At 44.0% G+C, this 19064-nt stretch overlaps 1 protein-coding gene across 3 annotated transcripts in view; it reads right to left on the bottom strand.

Annotated features, from left to right (window-relative positions):
• Positions 1-19064, bottom strand: part of Stk4 (serine/threonine kinase 4) — an 81412-nt gene that overhangs the window by 34892 nt on the left and 27456 nt on the right. For all 3 annotated transcript variants that reach the window (XM_006499963.4, XM_030251913.1, NM_021420.4), the window contains one exon: positions 2507-2664. In XM_006499963.4, the coding sequence (XP_006500026.1) occupies positions 2507-2664 (158 nt within the window). The remainder of the gene's footprint in view (positions 1-2506; positions 2665-19064) is intronic.

Below are 19064 nucleotides of genomic sequence, written 5' to 3'. Positions count from 1 at the left end.
TCTTACAGACAACCTGAGTTCATCTCTCAGCACCCATATCAGACAGCTCACAACTGCCTGTAATTCCAATTCCAGGACATCTCATGTTCTGGTCTCTGTAGGCACTGTATTCATGTGCACATACTCACACCGATCCACACATAAAAAATATCTTTTCTAAAAATAGAATTCTAGGCTGGGCAGTGGTGGCACATGCCAGTAATCCCAGCACTTGGGAGGCAGAGGCAGGCGGATTTCTGAGTTCGAGGCCAGCCTGGCCTACAGAGTAAGTTCCAGGACAGCCAGAGAAACCCTGTCTCGAAAAACCGAAATAAATAAATAAATAGATAGATAGATAGATAGATAGAAAGAAAGAAAGAAAGAGATAGAATTCTCAGGCTGGCAAGATGGCTCAGTGGGTAAAGGCAGCTGTCACCAAGCCTATGCTCTTGTACTGGGTCTCGGGGACCTACACAGTGGAAGGAGAGACTCAAACCCATGCACTGTCCTGACCCCCACGTGTATACTGCGGTGTGCATGTATTTCTTCCTCCACATGCACACTGTATTGCATGTTTCTTTAACAAATTATCCTGGCATCCTGAAGGTAAAAACAGGGAAATTTATATCAGGTCAGGTTGGCTCGGTCATATATAAATCCAATATTTGGATTTGGATTTGGAACAAAAGCCCTAATAGCAAGTATCTCTAAGTGTGAGATAGGTTAGATTATGAGTAGAAAAGAGTGAAGTGGCCAGATAAGGTGGGGAATTGAAAAAGTCACGCTCAAACAGGGCAGATGCCACTAAACTCAAATAGCCATCATCCAGTAGTAATGAGGCATGTGGCCAGATCTGCCAAGTTTCTGGGACAAGCTGGGAAAATAGCATTTTATGTAAAATATCTCAAGTTTTAAACACAAGCAGCCGGATTTAAATTCTGTAGTATTCCACTGACTCAGAGCCGCCTGTGTGAGCTGGATGCGGCTCCAGGCATGGATCAGCAGAGTCTTTGAGCAGCACAGACTAGACAGCTGCTAGCCTGCTCACTCATGGGCCAACTTCCCCGTAACCTAGCCGTCACCTTCTTCACTCTCTGAGGACCAAGACTCTCTGTAGCCAACAGCTCACCTTGAGAAAGCCAGGGCAGAGATAAAGGGGCTCTTCACACACTAACCACTGACCTAAGATGGGGACAGCATTGCAGTGACTGCAATCTCAAGAGTACTAGCTCGAGGGCATCTGAAAATGAAGAAGCAGACAAGAGGACAGATGTAAGAGCTCTTACAGACTGTGTGGCAATAATGATGTGATTGCCTGACTGAAATTCAAACAGGCTTGCTGAAAGAACCAGTAAACTAAGAAAATCAATCTTACAAATACACTGAAGACAACTCCACAGGCAACATGAAGGAGCGAGCGGCACAATTCAAAGCTTGTGATCTACACTGCCTCACATAGCAGGCAGAGCGCTCTAAGCAGCACTCAGCATCAGTATTCAGAAGATACATGCCAAGGCCCTGCAAGAGGAACGGCAGCAGGGGCTCCTGCTTATGGCCTCCTTTGTACAGTAAAAAACACTGCAGCCAAGTTCTTCCTGCTACATGTTAACAGAGGCGCCAGAATACAAGTTTCAAAATATAAAGTATATCAAGTCACCTCCAGGCAAGGGATTCCTGTGAACCTCAAGGGGAAAGGTCTCCACTGCGGGATCTTTGAATCTGCCTGACAAACGGTTGCTCTGGAGACCTGTGTAGTTCCCATCCTCACCCCCTTACCTATACCCTATCTCTCTTCAGTACTCGACTCCTAAGTAAGAGATCACAGTCCCAATGAACCACTAAAGACAGCTGCTTCTTCATTTGGTTATCAAGTGTACTGGCTAGTTTTGTGTCAACTTGACACAGCTGGAGTTCTCACAGAGAAAGGAGCTTCAGTTGAGGAAATGCCTCCATGAGATACAACTGTAAGGCATTTTCTCAATTAGTGATCAAGGGGGAAAGGCCCCTTGTGGGTGGGACCATCTCTGGGCTTGGTTCTATAAGAGAGCAGGCTAGTAAAGAACATCCCTCCATAGCCTCTGCATCAGCTCCTGCTCCCTGACCTGTTTGAGTTCCAGTCCTGACTTCCTTTGGTGATCAACAGCAATATGGAAGAGTAAGCTGAATAAACCCTTTCCTCCCCAACTTGCTTCTTGGTCATGATGTTTGTGCAGGAATAGAAACCCTGACTAAGACAGCAAGTATCCCTAATCATTTCAACCTGCACAAAACAGGAAACAGAAAATGGATTAAGGATTTTTTTATATGGAAAAAAAACTGTCATTAGTCAGGGATCCCAGAACTTTTCACATGTCAGGAAAAGTGCTGTCTCAAACTAGTGAGGCCCTTGGCCCTGGAGCTTCTGCCAAGGGCAGTTACGGGGACTGGAACTTTGTAAGAAAATGCTCAAGGCTGGGGTCCTGTGAGCTGACTGGACAGTATGAACACAGTGCAGACCCCTCCACGGGTCAACCTCAGCTCTACTCACAAACTCATAGTCTCCATCCTGAGGGATTTTCCAATCGGAAGAATTCTTCAGAGAGCCAGATACATTCTTGCCAAAGCTGTTGATCTGATTTTCCTTTTCTTTTTGTTCAAAGTATTCAAGGAAAGACGGTTTTGCAGGCTGCATGGTCTCATCTCTTCCTGAAAACCAAGAAACACAGAAGGTGAGAAGGAACACAGGTATATGTATGTGGTCAGGACGCCCACAAGGGCTATAGTCTCTGGGTCAATTCTTTCTCCTGGATAAAGACCTCTTTATGAAAGACTCTGATGAAGCTAAAGAAAAACACACAAAGTCTCACTCAAAATACTTCTTATGGAAATAGATTGTGACGTCCCCCTGTAATAATATATATGTTTTTCCCAGAGTCATTATTTCTAAACAGAAAGATTTGGGCACTTCAATGATTCTGAGAAAGCTTCAAGTAATAATTATAGTATTGTTGTTCATTTTATTATTATTGGTTTCCTATAGCAAATAACTCTTGAGATATTTATATTAAAGATATTTCTGAAACAAAAGTATTTGTATCTATCACAGTCACTATTCCTGTAAGCATCACAGCAGACAGACAACGCCACGGGAGCAACCGCTCCTCAGTAAGCTGAAAGGAGGAGAAATATTATTTATATATAAATACACACACACACACACACACACACACACACACACATGCATACATACATACACACACACAAGTTAAGGACAATCCTTCCACTTGTGAAATATTATGTAATTTTCTGCTGCTGCTAAGGATCAAAAGCAAAGCCCTGTGCATACCAGGCAAGTATTCTCCCACTGAACTCTAGCCTTATATAACTTTCTTTTTATGTAACTTTTATATATACATTTATATAACTTTTATATAACACACACACATACACCCATAGCCTTATATAACTAATTTCTATTTCTTTTCATTTGTATTTATTTGTTTATTTACTTATTTGAGTCAGGGTCTCACTTTGCAAATCTGGCTGGCCTGGAATTTACTACGTAGACTAGGCTGGCCGCAAACTCAGAGATCCCCCTGCCTCTGTCTTTCAAGAGCTTGGATTAAAGGCATGTAGCTTCATACCTGGCCCATAAATAATTTTAAAATATTATTTACAAATGACTTTTATGGGATATAATACCATATTACAGCATGAGCTGAGCTCTGTAAACTCCTATACACAGGAGAAAAGTATTCCAAACCGCTAAGTGACTCCTCAGACATTCGTGTTCTTTCTCTATCACCCATGTCAGGCAATCCCAGGTCTGCCACTGCAAGGTACTACCACTGCTATGCTGCAGCTTCCTTCTCACAGGGGATTTCACACAAGGAAGACACGACGCACTATTGTTTTGTGTGTTCTACAGAAAATACAAGGTGCTTCTGAGGTTTGCTTTGTTAGTTTTCAAGCTTCACTATTACTGCATACCGAAGTACTACAAGAACTATAATAATAAAACAAGCTTGTAAAACTGTGACACGGGACTTGCTAAGGAGACAAGAAGTCATGCTCTGTGCTTAGTTCCCTCGTCTGGGAAGTCAAGAGGAAGGACAGGCCATGAAACAGCTGCATAGCAACCCTCACCTGATCCTACCCGTGAGCACGGAGCATCAGACCCTCACCTGATCCTACCCGTGAGCACGGAGTATCAGAACCCAGTGTCAATCAGCCTGGAGCCTGCTGAGCAGGCACAGAACACAGTAACTATACAAAACACCCTAGGTTCCCCGGGCAGCTGAGCAGACCAGAAAACCTAGCAAGTTCAAACTACCACATAGCTGTTTGGGAAAAGATTACAGTGGATATGTACCTCACACCCAAAACAAAGAATTTCCAAACTGATAAACAGCAACTGCAAAAACGGAAACTGTAAATTCTAGAGGAAAATGTGAGAATACACTTAAAGCCCAGTTCTGGGGAAGGCTTTCCAATGGTGACAGACATACAGACAGGAAGGGAAGAAGGGAAGGAGGGAGGGACGGATGGACGGACGGATAGATGGAGAGAAGCTACTTCACGTGTGTGAAAGAGCAGCACAGATTTTAAAATTATTAAATAGTATAAGACACATACTTTATAAGCCAAACTAAAAAATAAATTCTGAGAAGTGTTTGCAACAAATACCATAAAATGTTTTAAAGAACTTCATTTTAAAGATTGTAAGAATACTTTGTGAATCTGGGGAACAGTGAGATAAATATTGGTAGCACGCACAAAACTACCCAACGGTTCTTAAAAAGGTAAAGAGAAAGGCTTCCATTCAGTTAGAAGAGAAACTTAAATTAAAGCCATATGCGGTACCTACCATTGCTTAACACTTTAACTGGCAAAACTTCAGTCCCAATCATGCACCCTGGGTAAGGTGGTGGGGCCAGCCACTCCCACTGTGGCTGAATCAACTGTACAGTGTGCAACGGCTGTCAGCGGGACTGGCGGAGTAAGTATGAAACCATGGGCCTGAAGCACAAATGAACAGTCTGTAGTGCGGAGTCTCAACGAGAGCTCTGAACGTGAACTGTGTTTTTAAAAAAGATCCTGCCAAGCAGTTTTGATTCGAGGACACCAAAGCCACAGCACCTTAACACCAATGAGCGTTCCCAGAGCAGATCTAATGTGTGAAAAGAAAACAAACAAACAAACCTCCTCTACTGAAAAAAGGGCAACAGCAAAGTCTAGGACTAAGGAAAAGAACGATGAGTGAGCCTCCATCTCTTTAGGCAGGGGAGTAGAGGCCAATGCACCCCACAGCCTTATCAGAGAGGTTTCCTCTTGCAGTAGATGGTGATTAACCCAGACTGGACAAGCACCTTCCAACAGAACAGGGCTGATGGACAGATGAACTCGCATAGGCTATTACAGCACACACATGGCCTCACGGCTTCAAACCACACAAAACACCAGCACAACGTCTCACCGATAACCTAGATGCCATGGCAACTGATAGTTGCTATGAAAGGGAAAAATCTGTTTCCTTCAGTGGAGTGACACTGGCTCTACCAATTACTCTCTAGGCAGCTTGCTGCTTACACAATATGTAGTTGGCCAACACCAAATGGACTCCATGATTGACTGGTGTGTGTGTGTGTCGTCTGTCTGTGGCATGTCACACCTGCAGGTTTTTAAGAACTTTAACCAATAAACGTGCCAAAGTGGACAGGTGTTCAACTAGAAGGCCTCAACCCTACACAGAGAGCTATAGACGGCAACTCAGGGATCCTAAGAGGGGAGAAACAGTCTCCTCAGGGAAGAGTACAACTGGCTATGCAGTATCAAAGGGTCATCCCTGCGGCACACAGACGAGTGGCATTATATAGGCGGAGCAGGTTGTATATTTAGGAACATATATGTTTAATGGCAATTCATGAGAAAAGAGACCATGAAACTGAAGGGAGCATGGAGGGCTTATGGGAGGGCTTGGAGGGAGGAAAGGAAAAGGAGGAATGTAATAATATTATAATCTTGAAAATAAAAGAACAAAAGAACATTAAGTTGGGGAAGGAGGAAGAATATGCTCAAAATATTATCTATAAAAATTTAAAAAAATAAAAGATTGACAAGAGCTATAGAAAGGATAGCCCTGTGCTGGAGAAGGGCTTAGCTAGCTGGGAGCAAACACTTGGCTCTGCAGCCTCTCTGTGGCCCTAGAGTTGGCGGTCTCCTTGCACAGCAAAGAAACCAGGAGGTCCCCACTAAAGCAATGGCTCCAGCATTCCTGCAGCAGCAGAAAGAACACAGCAGGCGAGACCCTCCCCACCTCAGCCACCAGGCCAGCCAGCCTCCAACCTTCCTCCAAGGCCTCCGCATCTCCCCACCTCAGCAGCAGCAGAGCACCCGTGAGAACCCAGCGTCCACGCTGCTCCCTTGTCCCTCAAGACTCCTTGCAAGGCCTCAGGGGACCCAATTCTCCCACAAGGACAGAAGCAGCCAGATGGGACTTTGCTCAGTAGCCCATGCAAGCCACAACTCCAGCAACATCTGAAGCCAATGCCTGGAGACCCCAAAATAAGCTCCTCCACTGAATGTCTAAGCCTGCTCGTGGCTCCCCCCAGTGTGTGGACACTGGTGTGGGATTCTCTGAGAAGCAACCAACAGGAATGGTTTGATGTCTCCAAACTGACACCTCCGCACCCACTCCTCTGAGAAAACAGGATCTGGTGTCCTACTACCGAGGAAAATTCCATCCACGAAGTGTCGGTAGCACGTTCCCCGCGATTTTATAAATGCTGAGGACTTGGGTGACTTTTCATCCTGCTTAAACACTTACCAAACAGGGCTATTTCTAAATTTTATGTGTTTCTGTTAAGCCTCAAACCGTGTATATCTTGAGGTCTAAAAACATTACTAACGCATTAACCTAAGATTACTCTGGCCAACTAAATATTCACTTTTTAACACCTACTGGGCATTTAAGAGATGCCTCGGGGAGAAGCGCCACTGCCAGCCCCCAAAGAACACATGTGCAGCATGAGCTACAAAGCGACTTCCAGGCCAAACGGGGCCAGACAATGACAGCCTGTCTCAAAATAAACTGATTACGTGTAATATAAAATGGAAATATACAAATCAGGTCTTTAGGTCAGGGGTGAGAGTAAAACAGTTTTGTGGCTTAACTCTAAATCACTACAGGAGTGAGAACACCTCTCTCTCTGTCACAGTTTAGATGCAGGGTGGCGACTGCTCTCCTCAGTTCACTCATTTACTTGGCAACAACCCTCCCCAAGCCCTAGAAGATGTCTAATATTTTTTGGAGGAATAAATAAATAAATAAATAAATAAATGGAAGCATTCTCTGTCTCTTCTTTTTTTTTTTTAAAGATTTATTTATTATTATACATGAAGTACACTGTAGCTGTCTTCAGACGCACCAGAAGAGGGCATCAGAACTCATTATGGGTGGTTGTCAGCCACCATGTGGTTGCTGGGATTTGAACTCAGGATCATCGGAAGAGCAGTCGGTGCTCTTACCCGCTGAGCCATCTCTCCAGCCTTCTCTGTCTCTTCTAACAACTAAGAATCGTAAGTAAGAAATCCCAGCAATGCCTTGCTTTCTTTCCCCTTGTGCTGCCCACGCCAAGGGCTTGGCTATCCCTCACAGGAATTAGAATTCAAAGATACCCGCCCCAAACTATATTTTACGATTAGATAACTTTTTCATCTAATCACATATGCAGACATAAACTGGGAATGAAAGTCATACTGTTCTTGGGAATTTAATTATAACTAAACAATCAAATTACCAAAGAGGTGAAGATGACTTCAGCCAGGGCAGGAGGTCACCTGGGGGTGTACTGTATCTGGGAATCAAATCCAGCCACTGGTATATTACATCCCTGGCCTCCGAAGACAATCCTGCAAATAGCACAGCAGACTAACTCCTACCTTGGAGTTTATGCTGTACACGTTTTACTATGATCGCTTCTCAAATTGAAAGAGCTAGTCCCTACCTCAGAAGGTACAATGATTTAGCCAGCAGAGACTTTCTCCATCTTCTAATCAACATCAGTGCATAAATCTCAGCGAGCTTCCTAGCAGCCCACCACATAATGGCGCCACAGCAGACGTCCTAACCGAGGCCTTCACAACAGCCAGCCCAGCTGCCCACAGATCTGCGCTAACGAAAGCAGACCAAAAGAAATACCCAAGTGCAAGTCTTTTCAAATCTACCAAATCATGCTTTAAATAAAATGGCTGTTTTTAATTCAGCAAATTTTGAGCTGCTGTTATGCAGCAAAAGCTAAATGATTTGTAACAATCTGCTCTCCTTCCCTAAGTGTGCTCACTCACGCACTACCTTACATCCACAAAATGCATCCCCTTAGAAACCCAGGTACAAATTTAACCACACTGTTACTAACCACCTGGGTTTGAGGCTTTTCTGTGACTTCTATCCCACTTCCTGACTACCACATAAGGTTTAGAGACCTGTACATACTAGGACCTGCCAGGACCGCACTCAGCACAACGGACCTCGCTAATGCCTTGCAGAATCTTCAGAAGGATATATTATGACTCCTGCTTTATGGATAAGATGTTTGCCTAGGTTTTATAGCCACGACAAGGAGCAATGTGAACGTCAGCTGTCAGGTTCTAAGCCTCGTGAGCTCTATGTCACCTGGTGAATTCTCTAAAACCAAAATGAAGATTCTTAGCATGTTACCACTGCCATGAAGCCGAGTGCAGAAAGGGTGAGCGGATGGAACTTTCCCAGACACCTTCTTTTTGAACCATTCCTTCAGCAGCCTTGAGCTAGATGACCAATGAAGACTACGCTGCTCTGGCCTCGCCAGCTCCCCGGCTTCAGCTGCCAGGGAAGGGTTTGTTCCAACTTGAACTAGAGTGTTTTTTCAGATGTCTGTATCACAGGAAATGAACACATGCAACTGAATGATAATACAGGAAACCTGAAGCCAGTGGGAGAATGGACCGGGCAAACCAGGAAAACAGCCACATGCTGCTGTGATTCTTTTTATGTGATGCAGGAAATAAATGTGCTGCTACACTCAGCAGGGCGGCCTACTTCTCCCTCCCTCCGTAAGCCCCACTTATCAACTGAATGGACAATCTGTCTAAACCTGCAGGCACAGGAGGACAAGGATGAGCACCTGTGCCTTGTCTCCATTTTTCTTGAAAACTGTTACATAAAAGCAGAAAGACGGGCTGGAGAGATGGCTCAGCAGTTAAGAGCACTGACTGCTCTTCCAGAGGTACTGAGTTCAAATCCCAGCAACCACATGGTGGCTCACAACCATCTGTAATGGGATCCGATGCCCTCTTCTGATGCGTCTGAAGATAGTGACAGTGTACTCATATACATAAAAGTTGTTTGTGTTTTTTTTTTTTAAACAGAAAGACATGATCCAAATGTCACCAACTGAGGAGCAGGTATATGATATATCTACACACTGGAAAATTATTCAGCAAAAAAAAAAAAAAAAAAAAACAACAAAAAAAAAAACCCTGAAATATGGGCTGGGGAGATGGCTCAGTTGTAAAGTCCTTACCCCAAAAGCATGAAGACATGAATGAGTTCAGACCCTTGGCACCCACATAAAAAAGATGGATGCAGCAGTACCAATCTGCATCCCAGTGCTGGGGAGGAGGAGACAGCAGATCCCCGGAGCTCACGAGCCAGCCATCCTCACCGCATCCACCAACTCAATAAACAAGGCGGAGTTCCAGTGTTAACCTCTGGCCTGCCCACCCACCTCTACCATACACACACACACATGCACACATACCACACATATATACATATTCATACACACATGTTCACATACACCAATAAAAAATTATTTAAACACTGGTATACCTTGGATAAACCTTGGAAGAATTATACAAAACAAAAAGTGTCAGACCCAAAGAGAAGCATATTGTCTAAATCCATTTACATTAAATATCGACATAGGCAAATGAACAGAGAAGACGAGTAAGAAGTAACTGACAACTGGATGAGAGTTGCTTTGAAAGTATCAAATACCTGGGATTTAATAGTCCCTATCCCATAAGATGTTGTCAACATGCTAGAAGCTATGAAATGGCACGCTTTAAAACAGTAAACTTTATATATTATATCCTAGTTTAAAATTGTAAATAGTAAAACTTTAAAAATTAAATACTGGTGTTATTCCTGCACACATGAATACTAAATCTAAAAGCCACTGTATACTCTAAATGAGTAAACTCCATAGTACATAAATTATATCAATAACTCCATCTTGAAGTAAAGAGATAAGACCCCTTCGTCCACAATGTGCTCCTGAAAACTATAAAATAGCGTCAGGACAGGCATGCTATAAGGGAGCTTGACCAACAACTGGAGCTCACGTCTCCTTCGACACGTCCATCTATCAGATCTCAAACTGATGGCTCTTCCATCCCAAACATTCATTTTCAAACTGTCACTAACTGAACCACAACTGTCAACCTAGCATTCTCTTAATTCTCAATATAACTTGTTTTAATCCAAGTAGTAATTAATTCTGTTCAAAGTATCGAAGTGGGCACAAGCCTACAATTTCTTCTGGGCTCTATGCAAAAATATTTGCAAAACAAAAACTCCAGCAATATCTCAATGTTTCCCTCTGTTTTAAACAATGAGCTATATAATATGATGCAAATGCATCACAGAGGGTCTGTTTTGTAGATTTGGTTTCTGGGTTTGTTTTTGTTAAGGAGCAGATGTATCTGGTCACTCATTTACATAAGTCATTATCCAAGTCTATATGACCACAAATGTTTGGATGTTCTTGAAACCACTAAGAACTGAGGGTTGTAAGATGCCCTCGAGCTCAGAAAAACTCTCTTCCTGGTAACAGGGCAACTGCATCTGTAGGAACTGACTTGCTTTCTAGACAGTGGCTCACAGCCATCTTAATGCTAATGAGTTGCATATGGATTACAAGAGAACTCTAGCTCAACATTTTCAAGGGCTCCCAACTAAAGCACTGGAGAGAGCCATCCAAAAAGATGCAACCTTCACCAATAAGGATGACCCATCCCTTGATACTGCATCAGTCTCCTGAGACTGGGTCAACTTTCCTGGCCAGAGGGTCTTGGCACACCCTCTTAACAACAATATCAAGTTAAAACCTCTTATCTGGGCACTTGATTCCATTTAGAAGCTGACTTAGCCAATTTTAATATTCAACACACCCTGCCTACCTTTCTGACGCTTTACAATCCTTCTCACGGGCTTGTTAGTCTTTTTCTGTAACTCACTGGGCTTTCATCAAGTGCTTTGTTATCTTCACAGCTAATCAAATCACTACCAAAGGCCATGATCTAGGGTATGTTCTACTCATACAAGGACTAGACAGTGGAGCGTGTACATACAGCACTGGACAGGAACGAGACACCATCGTACGTGTTTAACCTGTAAGGTTCTTGTCAGCAGTAAATGTTTCCCTTAAGTCCCTGTCCATTACACAGCTGTGACACATAGTACATCCTAGGAAATATCTCAGGGATTGTACTGAGTAGTTGTTTTTAACAAATACTAAAATTAACATTTCTTAGAGTAGACATACCTACAGAAAATCAACTTCTTTTCCTCATAGATCCATTTAAATTAGTATTAGAGAGTGCGTCTCCATTCCTCTCTAAGCAAAAGTCAGTAGCTCAGAGGAGCTGAGGGCTCTGGAGTTGGAGCACGGATGGACGAAGCTGACCTGCCTGGCTCTCCGCCCTTAGCCAGAGCTTCACTGGACTCACGCCTTTCTTCTCCTGCCGCTGCACCACTGTCCTCTGGGAAACAGAGGCCTCATGGCTACTCTTGCCTCTCCTTTGACTGACATGACCACACTGGAGGGCCTTACATTCCAAACAGCACAGGCCTTGAGCCGTCCCCCAGGTCACACGGAGATCTGGTACTCTCACATCCCAGTCTGTGGTCTGGCTGGGCTCCTTGAATGAATATTCAGGCCCCAAGCTCCTTGCTTTTTGGCTCATTCCAAAGAAATCAAGAATGTTAATGGCTTCTAAAGATAAAAGCCCAACATGTGGAGACAATAAGACAGACTGCACAACTGTGGAATCAGTCTCCCTTCTGGAAGGATGACCTTGAGCTATTTGTGAAAGTGCGAGAAAAAGTTTAAGCAGCAAGTCTGCTTTTCCATTGTAAAGCTCACCCAAGAGGGACCTTCTCATAAAATGCAGTCCACCACGGAGATTACCTTTCAGGGACGGACATAAAGGCAGTCGGTAATAAATGCCATAGTGTTAAGATAAAGAGTTTGAAGCCTTATAAAAGAAGGCTTAAAGGGATCCAAAGTCTGGCCTTCTTTAAATCTGCCATCTTGTATACTGAGCTGTTTAACTGGTTCTTAAAATAGCTATCATCTTATTGCTAGGGAATTTAACTCTCTCTCTCTCTCTGAATGAATGAATGAATGATTATAATGCTTTCATTTTTGAGCATTTAGACACTACGTATTTTATATGTATTTTATTAGTTTGACAAAACAAAACATAAAACCTGAAGGTCAAAGGGGGAATAACCTCCCTAAGGAGACTTCCCCTATCAGACCCAGAAATACACTCCAGGCCAAAGACTGATTCCCAAAATCTTTCCAGTATTTTTCTTTCTACTCTTGCCTTCCTTCAGCAAGACAACTGCAACAAAATTAACTGTTGTAGCTTTTCGCTCTGGGGCAGGAAACAGCCCTATTCTATCGAGAACCTTCCTATAGTGTCAATTCAGAGTGGCAAGTATAGGAAGCACCGAGTGCTCTCTGGTGAACTTTGAAGCAACCAGAAACTGGACAACAAGGCTGCTGTTGTAAGAGGAGTGCACAGCGCTTACACCCTCAGAACCATGCTTGCAAACACTATCCCCTACATCCGAGACTGACGAAGTCAGCATGTGGACCGTGTATTAACTGCACCCTGCAGACAGCTGCAGGCTGAGAGTGAATGAAGAACTTCCCTCTCACACTGCTCTGATGAATGCATATCTGACAGACAGTGTGAAGTCTTTTCAGTAAGAGCCTGGACTGTGGTCTTAAAGGAGGAAACAGAGCAACAGTAGACGGCCTCAGTCACAGAGCTTCCCAATCTTAACTATGCCGTCATGCTTTAAAGTTCTACTGCAAACAGATTAGTGTGGCTACTACTCTAAGGAGCACATTAGAACGCTGGGAATTCAGTGCAGATCCTAAAAAGAAATCATCTCACTCGCCTCAGGTCACAGGGCCTAACTGGAAAGGCCCGAGTCAAGGACGAGAACACTGCAAAAGCTATTGCGCCCCCCACCTGTGCAGGCAGCAAGCCTGGGAAGGAGGAGGGGCCAGCTGATGCGCTCCTGGACATGCCGCAAGCACTGAGAGGGAGAGCAGCCGGCTGGCATCGAGGCTTCAGCAGATAGGTGTCTGCTCACCATCAGAACCGCTGACTGTCAGCCCCTCCTCAGGGAAGGACTGCTAAGGTACAACTTGTGCAAACAAGCCCACTTCCTTCCTTCCATATTTTGCTGGGTTTGTCTCTGAAAACCCAAGTATCAAAAATTGGTAGAAAATAGCCAATTTAAAGGCAATTGGCACATTAAGTTTACTAGATATAAATTCCTGTACTAAACAACTAGAAACCAAGCATTCTTAGGTTGGTTAGGTGGCCCCTGGGTAAAGTACTGGCTACCCAAGCCTGTGGACCTGAGTCAATTCTCAGAACCCACAAAAGTTGTCCTCTACTTTCCACAGCGTGGGTCTGTGGCACATGCAGAGTGTTTAAATATTTTCAAAAGAAGAAAACACAAAGACTCTTTTGACAAAAATTCACAACAAACATGCCAAGCCACAAATGCCTCAAAAGTACCCAAGAACTGTTACCACCTCGGCCTCGCTCTTTAAACAACTCTCTAGCACATACCGGGTTTTAAAATTTCACACACTTAGTTTTGAAAAAAGTTCTTCTGAATAATTAACATGCCTGTACTTCCAGAATACAGGAAACAGAGGCGGGGGAATTTTGAATTTGAGGCCAGTCTGGTATACACAGCAACTTCCAGGCTGGAAGCGATACACAGTAATCAAAATCCTGTTTCTAATAAATAAGACGCTTCCAATATCAGAGCTTGTATGCAGCTCCATGCAAAAGGCCTGGTCCCTGCATTCAAGGCCTGGCGCCAGAGGGTGGGCGGAAAGAAAACAAAGAGCGCATGTACCACACTGACGGTGGAGTGAAGCTGCAGAGCTAAGGGGAAAGCTACGGGTAGTCAGACTAGTAAGCAAGAAAAATCAAACCGCAAGATGGTAAACTGCCGCCAGTTCTAACTGACACCAGGCTACAGTCTAAGCTACAGTCAGACTCTCTAAAGCTACAGTCAGACTCTCTAAGGCTACAGTCAGACTCTCTAGCCTAAGGAAGGACTGCTGATTCGGCTGCAATCAGACTCAGGATTAAGATGCTAGAGGGACTTTCCCTGAGGTGAACAGGACAAGAACAGGCACCACTATTCAAACTGTAGTAGAGATCTGAGTGAACCAGAAAAAAAAGGGTCTATGGATCACAGGGGCAACACTGAGGTCATAATCCAGAGACAAGATCTTCTTCATAAAAAATAAAAAGGGAACTTACAGATTAGGAGTCTCATAGGAGATGAGTACAACAATCCACTGAAAACATCAACGCAACAGCCATAAAAGTACAACAAGAACCAAAGCCAACATAAAAACAAAAGACTTGGAACTGGTCCTAAAACCAAGATGAAGGCTGGAGGGACAGCCCAGCCAGTGAAGAGTGTGCCCTGCTCGTCTGAGGATTCTCTTGGTTCCTAGCACTTGTATCAAGTGACTTCCAAGCACCTGGAGCCCCAGCTCCAGGGGATACAAGTTACAAGCTTCCTGAGGTGTCTGCACTCAAGTGTACATACTCACGCATGGACACACAATTTTAAATACTAAAAAGAAAATATTTTTTAAAACAAATTAAAACAATCAAGTTGAACAACCCCTGAGGAATAACACCCAAGGTTGACCTCTGACCTACACATGAGCACACACGTGTACACAGACACACATGCTAAGGGTGCTTGTAGCTGCAGTGCTCATGAAGTTGAGGAAGAGGGATCAGAAGTTGACACCAGTTTGAGCTATATAAAAAGACCTCATCAAGATAGAGATGCCAGGCAGTGGCGCACGCCTTTAATCCCAGCACTCAGGAGGCAGAGGCAGGGGGATCTCTGTGAGTTTGAGGCCAGGCTGGTCTACAGAGCAAGCTCCAGGGCTATAGAGAGAAATCCTATCTAGGATCTCCCCAACAAAAACACAGACAGACAGACAGACAAATGCACACACACACACACATGCACACACACACACACACACATGCACACACAGAGATATAGAGCATGCCTGTGAATAAACTCAGTTTTCTAGAGATATGCTGGGTAAACCATGGAACCGTGTTTGCTGACAGAACTATGTATTCAAAGCAATCAAGTAAAATCCCAGTGGTATAACGCAAAATTGGCTTCACTGATCCTGAAACTGATACGAGATCATTGTAAAGAAATTCAAATAGCAATCTCTATTGGAAAAAAAAGGGGAAGGAGGGCAAGGAATCTATTTTAGAATAATGGTCACGGAATCCATGCAAAGGTGACTGGACCGTACAGCTGAATGTGACTACAGTTCATAATACAAAGAACAAGAAATTCATGATATATTAAAGAACATCTGTGGGCAGTAAGACTTTACAACTCTTTAAACATTTACTCTTTCAAGGTGTGTAGGTAAAAAGAAACTTCTTTTTTCTTTTTTTCTTTTTCTTTTTCAAGACAGTGTCGTTCTATGTAACCCTGCCTGTCCTGGAAACTGTTCTGTAGACCAGGATGTCCTTGAACTCAGAGACCAACCTGCCTCTGCCTCTCTAGTACTGGGATTAAAGGGGTGCACCATCACCACCCAGCAAAATTTCTTGAAGAACACAAAAATGATACTGTATAAGAAACCCTGGAACAGTGTGACATCAGGAGAAGGCCGGCTGCTAGGAATGACTGCAACAGTCGGGCACAAGTCACAAGCTAGGGCCAAATAACCGCAATGCACAAACCAAAAGGGTCGATACCTACAATCCACAGCGGTTCTGCAGATCAGTAAAAGGCTATTCCGATTATCCTTCCTGTATAAAACACGCAAGATTAAAGTGAGGGGCCATGCAGCTCAGTAGTGCACACGGCCAGGCAGGAAGCCCAGGGTTCCCGTCCCTGCACTTCCAAAACCAAAATCGGGATATATCAGGCAATGATGGTTATAAAGTATCTTTAACACTTGTTTGTCTACATATTGTAGCTTTCCCCATATCAGTTCTGTTTGTGAGTTGTTTTGTTTTGAAGTGCTATCCCACTGTTTGGTTGGGACCCCTTAACTGGTGACACTTAAAAAGCTATGTGTGGCACTGTGCTCAGGATCGACAAAACCAATTCCAACTAAAGTCTACTAAACCTGAGACGAAGAGGCTGTGCTGAAGTGCTTCAGCTCTGCCAAGTATCCAACCTCCTCACTAAACGATATGAAGGCCATGCCCCAGTGTTGCTGCGGTAACTCAAGACAGCCTTAAAGGTGAGGGCTAACAGCAGTTAACAGCACCGGTTGCTCTTCTTGAGGACCGAGGTCCAACTCTCAGTACCTACAGCTCACGGTAACTCTGGTTCAAAGAGATTCAATAACCTCTTTTGGTCCCTGCAGGCACGAGCCACGTGTGTGCTTAGACATACATATGGACAAAACACTCAAACACATAAAATAAAATAAAATAAAATAAAATAAAATAAAATAAAATAAAATAAAATAAAATCTTAAGTATAAATAAATAATAGTCTTGATCCAAAATAAATGCTATCATGGAAAGGGTGTCGGTGAATTTGAATGGGAACGCAATTTCAATCCATATCCTATCGCGGAGCTCCCTCTGCTGGCACAGTGGGAGCACAACAAGTTCAATGCTGACAACTCACAAGGGCATTTTATCTTCACCACTAAGACCAGGAGTTCCTTTAGAGAACCCTGAACATAGTCTACAAACAGCAAGAATGACCAATGTGTTTTTACACAAGTAATGACTAGTTAATGTCAATTCCCCTTCAGATTTCAGCTAAGGCTGGACTGTACCTAATATTTTTATATATGCAATAGTCTACACTAGCATGTCTGGGAAAATTCATAAATTTTATCTTTAATTATTTCCTTGGGCCTAGTTCCTAATAAAGGAATTTACCAGGTCACAGGTTTGATCTTTTCTTTGGGGGGTTGTTTTTAATTATGTGTATACAGCAAGGAGTCTCTTCATGTGTGAGAGGAAGTGTCTTCAAAGTCTCAAGAGGGCACTGGATCCTGTGAGCCTGGAGTTACAAGTGGTCATGAGTCACTGGGAACTGAACTCAGGTCCTCTGGAAGAAGGGCAATGTTCTTAACTGTGGGGCCATCTCTCAAGCCCAGATCTGAATTTTTTAAATGCTGATAAAGAATGCACTCCAGAAGTTTTATCAATTTGTTAATCTACCAATGTAACATTACCATTCTTTTCAGTCTCAGAGATAATTAATCTGAATCCCAAAACAAAGGGAATGATTTCCATCTCCAAGGTGAAGAGTAGAGACCCATGAGAACACTGCCCTGCCAATGTCTGCAGACACAGAAGCCCCTCCTCAGGAGTATCTCTACCTTCCTACGTGCTGCCAAGCTTGCTACGTTTCTGTAGGGAGCCCCAGGGACACGTTAAATTCCCTTTTACTATACTTTGGCAACACCCTGGGCCTACACCAATATTAGAACTCATGTCCTTCCCTGCACTTGATGGCACCTGGGACCAAGTCAGAGATACAACTGAGGTCAGTCTGTATGGGCATTTACAAAAAGGGCCGACTGAGAGAAGTCTCTCTGAGAGTGGATGGCACCATCTGACAGACAGCCCAGATACAGAGGGCTCTGAGGCAAAAAGAACAAGTCTTGCATGCCAGCCTGACTCTGCTCCTTGCTGGCACACCCATTCCTGTTGCTGCTACAGCTATTATCACTGCCATCCATCGCTGGCATTAGACTCCAGATTCTTGGTCTTCTATCATGGACTAAAGTCAAGTGACTCTCTGGGAATCTTCCAGGCCCTTAGAGCCAGACTGAGACTGCTGAAGATATCCAGTGTTGTGGATTGAGCAGCTCACAGGTTCTCAGCCTCTCCGAGCTGCAGCCAGCCACTGATGGCCCTTCCAGACCCTATGTTTAGGTTTAAAGCCCCAGGGCTCCTTGATCACCTTTTTTCCCTTCCCTTTAGCTGTGTCCTCTCCCTGGGATGAAACCCAGCCCCTCACACATGCTAGTCAAGTGTTCTGCCAGACAACAAACTTTCTGTCTGTGAAGGAACAGACAGCAGATAATTTAGGCCTTTGAGGCAACAGTTTTTAACAGGTACTCAACTCAGCCTTTTCAGTACAGAGGCAGCCAAAAGCAACAAAGGAATGGTTTATGGCTAGGTTCCAGTTGAGCCTTACTGCCCAAAGTAGGTGGCAGTCTAGCTTGGCCGAGACACTGGTTTGCTGATCCCTGGATTAGAAGAAAAGCCATAAATATTATAGGTACAGCTCAGCAGTAGACTGGCACACATGAAGCCATGATTTGATCCCTAGCATGGGGGTGGGGGGGTAGGTAGTTAAGGGGGGTGAAAAAAAAAACCTGATGACCAAGGAAACTCAGGCCTTTCAACGTATGCAAAGTTCAGGCTAACCTGAACCTCTATACCTCCGTTACTATTTTGTATCCTCCAACTGTTCCCTCTGTGACATGGCCTGTACCTCAGGTCGAGAGGAAAGGCGATCAGTAAAGAGCAGAGTGTGGGACTCTAAGCCAACTCGAGGAATGGAGCGAGTCACAGGCCAGCCAGGAAAGAGGGGAAGAACCCAGGTCTGTGGCACACACCTGATGTGGAAGACTGGAGCCTGAGGCTAGGGAACCACCTGATGTGTCATTAGAGAAAGAGACACATACAGAGGAGGAAGTGATCAGATAAACTAATCTATCAAGCAACAGAGAGAACCACCCAACTACTTCTCTTAGAAA

Source organism: Mus musculus, chromosome 2 (assembly GCF_000001635.26).
Source record: "Mus musculus strain C57BL/6J chromosome 2, GRCm38.p6 C57BL/6J".
Lineage (NCBI taxonomy): Eukaryota > Metazoa > Chordata > Mammalia > Rodentia > Muridae > Mus > Mus musculus.
The sequence above is the reverse complement of the archived record's forward strand: the minus strand, read 5'-3'. Positions and strand labels throughout refer to the sequence as shown.